This window comes from Echinops telfairi, unplaced genomic scaffold (assembly GCF_000313985.2).
Source record: "Echinops telfairi isolate 266 unplaced genomic scaffold, ASM31398v2 ScPeMD7_25;HRSCAF=90, whole genome shotgun sequence".
In the NCBI taxonomy this organism is placed as follows: Eukaryota; Metazoa; Chordata; class Mammalia; order Afrosoricida; family Tenrecidae; genus Echinops; species Echinops telfairi.
Genome location: NW_022103922.1, coordinates 26,374,834 through 26,386,139, shown reverse-complemented (window position 1 = coordinate 26,386,139; position 11,306 = coordinate 26,374,834). Strand labels below are relative to the sequence as shown.

General features: G+C 45.4%; 1 protein-coding gene across 1 annotated transcript; it reads right to left on the bottom strand.

Annotated features, from left to right (window-relative positions):
* Positions 1–313: 313 nt before the first annotated feature.
* LOC105979510 (enoyl-CoA delta isomerase 2-like) lies at positions 314–6,302 on the bottom strand. Its single transcript, XM_045289374.1, is given in 3 exon segments — positions 314–857; positions 859–1,211; positions 6,171–6,302. Coding segments are annotated over 3 exon segments (1,029 nt in total).
* Positions 6,303–11,306: the final 5,004 nt, after the last annotated feature.

Here is an 11,306-nt window from a genome sequence, read left to right as displayed (position 1 = left end):
AACCCCAAACTGCTGTTACCAAGTAGATTCTAACTCACAGGGACCCTCTCTAGGGTTGCGGAGGCTGTAAATCTTTCCAGGAGCAGCCAGCGTCATCTGTCTCCAAGGATCTCGGCTAGTGGTTTTTTTCTTGTTTGTTGTTTTTCATTTTTCATGGTTTTATTGTCGGCTGGTGGTTTTAATGAAATATAATTGTCATCGAAATATATTAGCACTGAAAAATGGCACCATGGAAGTTTATTTAGTTCAAATATGAGAATTCAGAATATCACAGGCCTCCCCCTTGATGTACTGAACTTGGTTGTAACTGTTATCACAGCTTTTCTTTCTCAGATAAGAAGTCCATGCGTGCATTTGTACATTTGTCCGACTGCCATCTGCCCTGGACGACACAGCTTTTTTCAGAAATAATAGCATGTAGCTTACCTTTCTCCGTACTTCTGATAAGATGCTTTGACATTCTCATGACACTGGGAGGAAGCTTTGCCTCTTCTTTGAGCCTGGTCCAAACGTCTTTCTGAAAAGCGCCATCAAGAAACACTTCAGTGGCAAGTCCTTGAGCACAGGCTTCTCTTGTTTTCTTCTTTCCCAAAATGAGCATCTCGGCTGCTCTGGCTGAGTCCCGTCTCTTTGGAAAGCTGTGAGAACAGGATCCTTCTGGACTCTGACCCAAAGGACTCAAACGGCTATGAAACCTCGCCCTGTCAGAAACATATACGACATCAAATAGCTCAAGAAGGGCGAAGGAGATCCCCACAGCTGGGCCATTTACCATGGCAACCAGCAGCTTAGGGACATCTATAAAACAACCTACAAAACCCCTCAGCCAAATGGCAGCATTTGAGCGCCTTTCTCTCCGTCATCATGGCTAAGTCGTTCGGGTCATTTCCACTACAGTAATGGTCACCACTTCCTCTTCTCACGGTGACAGCTGAGTCATCCCTAACGGCTGCTTCAAGTGCAAGTATGCGTTCTGGATACACTTTATGATGGAGTGCCTTTTTTGGTTTTGTTTTGGAGGGGAGCTTGAGCATGGCTTTTGTGATGCAGTCTTCTGAGGTTACCACAAGGGTGTCATATCCAGACTGTGTACTCCCGGCACCAGCTTCCCCTTGACTGGGGGATTTGGCTGACCTGAATTCGGACATGAAATCCACATAGCTCTGCTTGGCCATTTTCTTGGAGAGATTGCCAAAAGCATTCCCTGTGCCCTATATTAGGCAGGGTTCTCTAAAGAACCCAAACCAGGACATGTATGATTTTATATATGTATATCTATATAATTTATATATATAGTATATTTGTTTGTTTGTTTATACCATGAGAAGGGATATAACAGCTCATTAGTTCACACAGCAGTACAGCGTGCTCAGTTCAACTCACTTTTGTGGAACAGTTACCAGTAATATGCTGGAAGTGTTTTCAGCTCAGGTGGGCTTCTGGGTCCTAGGTCAAGGAAGCAGACAGCAGAGTCTTCCGTCAGGCAAGACAGGCCGAGTCTGCCTGCAGGCAGCAGACAGCAGGGTAGTATCAGTAGCACAGGAGCTTAGCAAAGCAGGCCTGATACCATCTCCAACTCAAGCAATGCATGGTGACAAAATCCACCAGCCTCAAGCTCAAGCAATGTGCTCACTAGCATTTGGGAAGCAGGTCTTGAAGGAGCCTCAAGCTCTACCAGCATGATCCATGGGTGGCTTGGCCCACAGGTAGTGTGGCACACAGGTTGAAGCAGAGAACTAGCTAAAGCAGCAGCACCCTGGTCTGATCGCCAGGGAGGAAGAGGGAAATGGGATGTTGCCTGTCTTCATTTATCTTGCTTGCCCTCCAATCAAGCTGTGACCTGACCAAACTCCACTCACATTTTCCTATTGACCTAGTTGGCACAATCAACCTAACTATCACATGCCCCATTTGGCCTTATTGATAAAATCAAGCATTCTTGATTTGGGCAGGTTACAGGTCTTCAGTGGCCAAAAGCAAGGACTCAGCCACCAGAACCTCACCAGTCTGGTGGCCACGCAGCCGTGACTGATATTTCAGATTATACATCTTTATGGAAGCATATAACCTCACCTTCCTCCTGGAAGTGACTGGTGGATTTGAACCACTGACCTTGTGGTTAGCAGCCCAACACTTAACCCACTGCACCACCAAGGTTGCTTAGTCAAACCTGGGCTCAGAAAATGTCAGCATCCTTTCCAAATATAAATAAGTGGTAGCCCTGATGGGTAACATTTCTAAAGTGCACATAAGTGGCAGCTTTCTGGACAGTACTAAGAGGGGATCAGCCAGGGAAGGAAGGCAAGCTGTGGGGCAGGCAGAAGTCAGTTATGGCTTATTATCTCACGTTGGCCAGGTGTCCCATTTAGCTGTCCTACCACATTCACTCTCTGGGACAAGCTCCACACTATAAGAATTTTTTTCTGAGCAGCTCATTTTGTTACTTTTTTTCTAGGTGCTTTGTTTGTATTTCCTGACTCTTTGTATGAACGTTCTTTAGCTGACTGTGGGACTTCACACTCTCAGCACTGTATTCTGAAAGGAAACTGGGATTCTCCTCCAGGCTCAATGCCACTGTAGCATGCCCCCTCCCGCTCTGTGGCTCTCCTTTATTTCACACATTGTGACTCATAAGCACCAGTTGTCGCTGGTAGGCACCCAGGCATGCCAGAATTCCACTGCTGGTCGTGGATCTCCATCCACACGGCCACCTGGTGTACTGTTTCCAGGCTGATGTGTCTCTGCTCGGTACCAATGAAAGGACCAAGCTTTGTGTTGCATTTGGGGCCTTCCAATAACACAGGTCCATGGATCCCATTTCACATGTAGTAGACATGATCCCATGACGTGCCTGGACTGGATCACAAAACAATCACCACGTTGGTGGCACCGCGACTAACTGCGTGGCTGCTGATCAAAAGATCAGCAGTTCAAACCCACCAGCTGATCCGTGGGAAAATGATCGGGCAGTCTGCCTCTGTAAAAATTATAGCCTGAGAGAGCCTGTGGTGCAGTTGTACTTTGTCCTGTGAGTTGGGATTTTCCTAGGTTGCTATGAGTTGGAATTGGCAATTCATTTCTTTTTATGGTGGCGATGCGGGTGTTAGTATTAACTAGGCATTGCTCTAAGCAGCTAACACATATTTGATTTTCATAATATCCCATGAAGGTAGTTCTATTTTGATCCTAATGACACAAATTATAACATTTAGGTAAAGAGAAGTGAAGCAACCTATCCATGATCACAAGCAGGTACAGACACGAGCTAGGATTTGACGCTCACAAACAGAATCCAGAGACACTTGCCTGCTCCCCGATATTATCAAAGGTTAGCACTGGAAGCGACTGTAGCGTTCCACTACCTCACTGTGGAAGAGAGTATCAAAAGGTGTGTGAAGAAAAAACAACAACACAGAATTGAAAGATAATGGGACCTTCTTACAAACGTTTTGAAGCTCTCTCTTATAGATGGTTCAAGAGGCAGCTGTGTGAACAGAACAAGGGAAGACAGCATGGTCGATAATCAGAACAGGTGTGCATCAGGGTGGAATTCTCTCACCATTCTTATTCGCTCTGAATGTGAAACACAGCATCAGAGAAGCTGCGTTATGTGGCAAAGGATGTGGACTGGAAGAAGGCTTATTAACAAGCTGTGATAATTAGATGACGTGGCCTCGCTGGTTGAAAATGAGGAGGACGTGAAGCGCATGCTGTTGAAAATCAAGGACCACAGCCTTCAGTATGGATTAACTCAATGTCAAGAAAACAAAATTCCCCTCAAGTGGACCAAAGGGTCACATCGTGATAAATGGAGAAAAGATGGAAGCGGTCAAGGATTTTGTCTTTCTTGGACTCACAATCAATGCTCATGGAAGCAGCAGTCAGGAGATCAAATGACACATTGCACTAGGTAAGTCTGCTGCACAAGACCTCTTTAAAGAGTTGAAAAGCAAAGATGTTACTTTGAGGATTAAGGTGCCCTTGACCCAAGACATGACATTTTAATTACCTTATACGCATGTGAAATTTGGACATTGGATAAGGCAGACTGAAGAAAAATGGATGCATTTGAACTTTCACACTGGAGAAAAATATTTTTAAAATCATTTTACTGGGGGCTCATACAACTCTTATCACAATCCATACATACATCCATTATGTCAAGCACATGTGTACATTTGTTGCCATCATCATTCTCAAAACATTTGTTTTCTACTTGAGCCCTTGGTAAGTTTTCTACTTAAGCCCTCCCTCCTTGCTCTCCCCTCCCTCATGAACCCTTGATAATTTTTAAATTATTATTATTTTGTCATCTTACACTGTCCGACATCTCCTTCACCCACTTTTCTGTTGTCCATCGCCCAGGGAGGAGGTTGTACGTAGAGCCTTGTAATCGGTTCCACCTTTCCACCCCACCCTTCCTCCACCCTCCCGGTATCACCACTCTCACCACTGGTCCTGAAGGGATCATCCGCCCTGGATTCCCTGTGTTGCTGGAGAAGAATATTAAAAGCACCATAGACCAAAAGCAAAAACAAACCAACCTTGGAAGCAGTACAGCCAGAATGTCCTTATAAGCAAGGATGGGGGGGCTGTTCAAAAAAAAAAAAGCAAGGATGGTGAGGCTTCATCTCACATGTTCTGGACATATGATCAGGAGAGACCAGTCCCCGGAGAAGGACACTAAGCTTTGTAAAGGCGGGGGTGTGTGGGGGGGGGCAGCAAGAAAGAGGAAGATCCTGGACAAGATGGACTGACATCGTGGTTGTAGCAATGGGCTCGAACATAAGAACAGTTGTGAGGATGGCACAGGACCAGGTAGTGTTTCATCGGGTTGTAGGGTTACTGTGAGTTGACACAGACTCAACAGCACTGAACAACAACAACTTATGGATGGAATAGCTGAGGCCTGGCGAATAGAAATACGACTTGCACATGGTGAATTTCCATGAGTTAACTATCTGGCAGAATTGAGCTATGGATGTAAACTATATAACTGCCTGCCTGTCGCTTACTCCTTAAGGGCAGGAGAAAATTGTAGGAGAAGTTGTACATGAAGATATTTTCTGCGGATGAAAAACAATTGAGCTAAATTTTATTTGTTTTGCTTCCATTCGAATGGCAGCTAAACACGAAAAGTAATACCCATAGTGTAGTTAAATCCATATTATTTAATTTTTACAATTTTATTTTAAAGTTTAATTGGCATGTAACCACATACCATACAATTCAATAGTTCAGTCATATCAAGAAGGGTTGTATAATCATTATTTGATTTTATTCTCACACCAGTTCTCTGCGGCCAGGATGTCCACAGTCTAGGGGTTAAAGATGATTTAGGGCGAACGTGGAAACAAGAACCTGACCTCCACACTTGCCTCTCAGCCCCGGTTCTCCAGGCTTAGCCTCAGGCCCAGCCATCCTGAGCTAGATTCACTCCCTCGTCTAGATTCCCCTCCGCACTTCTTTTCCTTTACTCCTTCCTCTGCGTTACCAACTCTGACTCGTTCTCCAGGCTTCGTTAGATGCCATTTTCTCCAGGGGCCCTTGGAGTCCAGGGGAGACCCCTCACAGCTCCTTTGCAAACACCCTGCATGTTCCCCACAGGGGCTGCTCACAGCACCGGTGCTGCAATGGACTAAGGGCTCCAGAGGGCGGGCCCAGGTTTATTTCCAAAAGCAGAGCAAGGGCCACGGTCAGGGTCTGGCCTCTGAAATCTGGCTGCATTCGCCTTCCCAGAGGGGTACTCACTGGCTAGAAGAGCCCAGCGAAGGAGTAAGAGCCAAAAGCCTGAGCGGTTAATAGGGCCATGATATTCTGCACCAGGTCTGTTAGTGGCCCGAGCAGCGTGCATGTAACCACTCACCGAAAGGTTAACGGTGCCCACTGTGTGGCACCGTGACAGAAAGGCCTGGCAATATGCTTCCGTAAATAAAGATTCCAGCCAAGAAAACGGTACAAAGCAGTTCTACTCTGTTAACACAAGGGGTTGCCATGAGTTGGGAGCGACTTGCTGGCAATGGTTTTTTTTTTGGTTCCGTTGGTTGTTTCACATTCCTTCCTGGAAATGCATTAAAATAAAATTAGGTAATAACGGACATCAGTTCCTAGGCACATGTCAGTACTCCGGACTTGGTCACCATTGCTCATCGCGGCATCCCCAGGGATACGCAGGACTCCTTGTGGGACAAAAGGGGCCGTGCAAGATCCAGCTCGTTTCCTGCTCTTCTGGGGTGGTCTTTGTGCTTGTTTGTGTAATTCAGGTACCAATGGCGCCGCCCCACCACGACTTCGCAAAGCATGTTGGGATTTTGATGCTTCTTAAAATAAAGCTATTTCTCACATAAAAATGCTTCCTCTGGGTGAAGGTTCTGATACAGGTCATTGGTTCTGAAAATATTCTGAACTGCATCTGTAACTTCCTCTCCTCAAATGCAACTGACAGTGAAGTTTGGCAAAATGGTTTTTGACTGCTTTGGAGAACACCATTGATAAAAGCAGTTGGGCCGTTTGGGATACGCGAGCCAATTTAAGCTGTGTTTTGGCACATCCCACATGGATTTTCCACTTCCTCCCCAGATGCATGCCTCAGCAGCTAGCAGGAATAGACGGCTGTTTACCCTCTCTTGCCGTGTCCCTGGGCATGCACCTCTAGGTTCCCATGGTGTTTTACCCAGAAAATAGCAGCGGGTGGTTTTCATGACCCACCAAGAAAGAGACCTCTTTCTACACACCATAGTTCAGCCCCTGGAAGGGCACCAAGAGAAACAGTCAGTTCAAGGGCCTGAAATACAGGGGGAAATATGATCTATTTTTCTGTTATTAAAAACCTCAAAAATGAAGTTAATTAGTGAGTTAATTAATTAGTTAATTAAAAAGGGACCGCGATTGGAAAGGAACATCAATACTGCCAATAGTGTTGGTGACCTTGAAGTGCAAGGTCTCATTTGAGTTACAAATGTGTATGGCTTCAAATCTCTATCCTTGTTTTCATTTTCAAGTGAGGAAGCTGTGATTTGGGTCAGATAGCTTCCCCTAGCACATGCCGCATGCCGTTCAGTTGCGGAACGGGGCTCCAACCTGTGTTTGATTGATTTCAACTCCCATAATTCTCTCCTCTATACCCTGAGTAGCTATTTGGGGTTTTAAGGGGACTCTTTCTATTTTACCAAACACAGTGGAGAAGAAGGTTGGCTACCATGTCATGAGAATGAAATAAGAAAGTAGAGCAGTGATTGGCATCAAAATACTTGCAAACTGTGAGGGTTCTTCTGATGCCCATAGACTGTACTGCCACACTTGGTACAAGCCTTCAGGAATACAGCCATTGTTTAAATCAAATATCTTAAGTACATTCATATGAACTGGCTTCTGGCATAGGCTGCCTCCTTTAAAACTTACACAAGACCAGTTTCTGTGTCTCCTTTTCACAATTAAAGGGAAAAATATCACTTCTTTTTGTGTGCTATCAAGTCAATTTTGACTCATAAATGACCCCATAGGACAGAGCAGCACTCCCTCGGAAGGGTTCCCCAGGCTGTAACCTTTATAGGAGCTGATCATCTGGTCTTTTTGCTCTTGCAGCTGCTGGTGAGTTGGAACCACTGACTTTTCTGTTAGCAGAAGAGTGCTTAACCATTGTGCCACCAAGGACCCATAATAAGATAACTAATCCCATGGCCGTTGAGTTGAGTCCAACTTAATGGTGACCTCAGAAATAGGACCTCAGAAATAGTGACCTTAGGATAGAGTTGCATTTCCCCATTGGGTCTTCAAGGTTTTAATATCCACCCCCACCCCCCTCCCCCAAGGTTTTAATCTTTATTGAAAGAGAGAGCTACATCTTTCTCTCTCACAGCAGCTGGTGGGTTTCAACTGCCAACCCTTGGGTTAGCAATTGAACACCACTTGGCCACCAGGCATTTTAACAAGATACCTCAAGTTTAAATGCAAGGAGCCCATGTGGTTCAATGGGTAAGTGCTTGGCTACTAACCAAAAGGTCTTCACTTTGAACCTATCAACAGAATCCACAGAAGAAAAGACTTGGTCCTGAAAAGACTGCGGCCCAGGAAACCCTATGCTGAAGTTCGACTCTCTACAGCACTGCTGTGAGTGAAAACCAACTTGATTTCAACTAAGGCCACAGGTTGAGAAAGAGAAATTCAAACTCAGAGGATACAAGTCTAAAAATCATCTTCTCTCTCCTGCCACTGTCCCCTACCTTTACCGCATGTGAGTATATTTAAACTATCCTTTACCTGTGATGACCCAGACTCTTGGCTTAAATGGGTCATCCGAGTTGATGTTTAACTGCCTCTGTTATGGGTCAACATGGTCTCCAGGTTCCCCCACATTGTTGAAGTGGACCTCCAGGTCAGCTGGTGCTGCACATTGCATGCTTAGGAAACCACTGGCGCAACCTCAGAGCGTCTTCGCTCACAAGGTGGAACATCAGCAGAGAGCCAGTGCGCATGGACAAGGCCAATCCCAAGTGAAAAATAACCGAGCTGTCTTCGCAGCCGTGCTGGCTTTGGCACACCTCACATCCCTTTGTTCAACCTCCCTGCCCTCGGTGGAGCGCTGCATTCCTGGGAATGTCTGCTGTCCGCTTTTCCCACTGGCTCTGGTGTCATTGAAAGGTGAACGGTAGCGTTTTGCTAAGAAAACTTTTCCTTCTTTGGTTAAAAAAAAAAGTGATTTTTATCACTTTGGACCTTCAGATGAGCTTTCTGCCTTCAAATCCTTGAATTGCCACCATTACTAAGTTCAAATCAATGCTTTCACATGAACGTCGATTGGAATTGGCCCCCTTGTGATCCAAAGTGTGGTCCATGGTGGCCCCCACCCCCACCCCATCCACTCCCCCACTCCCCGGCATCACACCCCATGGGACTTTGTTAGAAATGCATTACCTTAGGGTTGCTCTCCCACCCCCTCCTTTCCCATGACTCAGAGTCTACATTTTAACATGATGCCACCCTCCCCCACCACCCATCACCACACACAGGGAATTCATAAGCACATTAACAGCAGAGAACTTGTATAAGAAGCTACCAGTCACATAAGTGTGTTGAGGTGTATTACCTATCTGGATCACTTTGATAATTGAAAATCAAACTTCCAAAGAACTCACACTGTCTTCATATCATGAAATGACACATTCTCGGCCACCAGCTCGCTGTGGGCTATGACCATCCTGATTCAGAAAGATTCCTTGAGCTGTCGTTGACCCAGAGAAAGTGGTGCATGTGTGAGGGGCGGGATCATTCCAGGATGAATGAGATAAATCGTTGCTAGATCTCCAGGCCTTCTTCCCAGCAGGTAGTATCAGGTGCACGAGACACCTGCCTGCCTATCGAGGTCTGGGAGCTTCTGGGCAGAAAAGAACCACTGAAAAAAATGTTTGCAACACCAGCCCCTCTGATTGCTACAACATTGGTGGACTAGCTTAAACTAATTCGTTTTATATGGATAAACTGGAATCCCAGGACATTGCTGGTGGGAATGTGAAATGGAGCAACCACTTTGGAAAACAATCTAGCAGGTCTTCGAATGATGAAACGGCGTAACCACGAGCTCTAGTAATACTGTGAGTTACAAGTTGGGCTACGAACAACAAGTTTAGCTGTTCAAGCTCACCAGTCACTCCTCAGGAAAGATGAGGCTTCTGCTCCTATAAAGATTTACAGCTTTGGAAACCCACAGGGACAGTTCTACTCTGCCCTTGGGGGTCTCCATGAGTCAAATCCACTCAATAGCTGTGAGCGAGTGAATGAACCGTGTGACCCAGGAATTCCAAGCCTCAATTTATAACCAACAGAAATGTGAACACTCGTCTTCTCAAAAATACAAGCGCAAATGTTTACAGCATTATATTCATAATAGTCAGACGATGGTAGCCACTCAAATGTTCATCCACTGAGGAATGGATACGCAAAATGTGAAGTATCCATGCAGTAGAATCTAACTTGGCCATAAAAAAGAGTGAAGTTCTGATACAAGATATAATATGAATAAGCCCTGGAAGAACTATGCTAAGTCAAAGAAAACTCGAATTCACTGCTATCAAGTCAATGTGACTCCTAGAGACGTGAGAAGACGGAATTGACCAGCCTCTGTGGGTTTCTGAGATGATCAATTCTTGAGGGAGCCCCATCTTTCTCCCGTGGAACGCTGGGTGGGTTTGAACCCCTGATATTGTGGTTAGTATGCCCACTCTAACACTCACTGCACCAGGACATCTCATAGTTAATAACGCACTGCCCTCACATCCATGCTGACTTATAGTGTCGCCCTGTGGTTTTCTGACTGTTTAACTGTTTATGATATTAGAAAGCCCAGTTTTTCTCCCCAGGAGCTGCTGGTGGTTTTGAACTGCTGACCATGCAGATCACAGCCCAAAACATAACCATTATACTACCAGGGTTCCATGGTTTCTCCATATTAAGCTGAAATTTTAGGCCCACCTTATGGCTAGCAGTCCAACACATAACCCAGGCCTCCTTTAAGTCAAAGAAACCAGTCACAAAAGACTATAGAGTGCACCCTTGAACAACATCGGTTTGCAATGTAGAAGCCCACTTACATACACATTTCCCCCCTTGTACTATCGTGGTGAGCTCTAAGATTTTCATAATCTTCCTTTGAAACTCTGGTTTGGTGAGCTGGGCTTGGGCACCCTGCTACTAAAAGCGAATCATAGTCCTTAGAGCAGCAGATTACTAGAGTGGCCCCAATTCTTCACGCCTGCCCCCACCTCGCCCCATTAATACGCTGCCATTTAACTCTGTAGTGCCTCTTGGCTCAGCCATTGGACTTGCTGCGGACAATAGAATGAGATAAAAGTGATTGTGGGGAAATCTGAGGCAAGGTCTCAAGAGGCTGTGTGTGTTTTCATTTGTTCTCCGGAACCTTGGCCCTCTCCATGAGGACAGGTTGGTCTGCTGAAGGAAGATGAGCCACATTATGCTATTGCCTCAGCGGAGACCATCCTGTTAAGTACGTCTACGACTGGCCAACTCCCAGCCATGTGAGCAAATCCAGCCAAGATCAGCTATGCTATGGAGCCAACCCCTCTGTGGAAGACTCATGAGCTCCAAATGTATTGTGTCTGCCACATGGTTGGTGGTTACCTATTATACAGCAATGCGTAACTGATATACCACACAATGTACTGATAAATGTTATCACTTTCATTTGTTATGACTACCATACTTGGCCCAGGAAAGTATTGAATTCTGCTAAAAGAACTGGTAAAAAAAGAAAACTAAAGAAATAACCATTGAACAATCACTTAGAAAGCTCA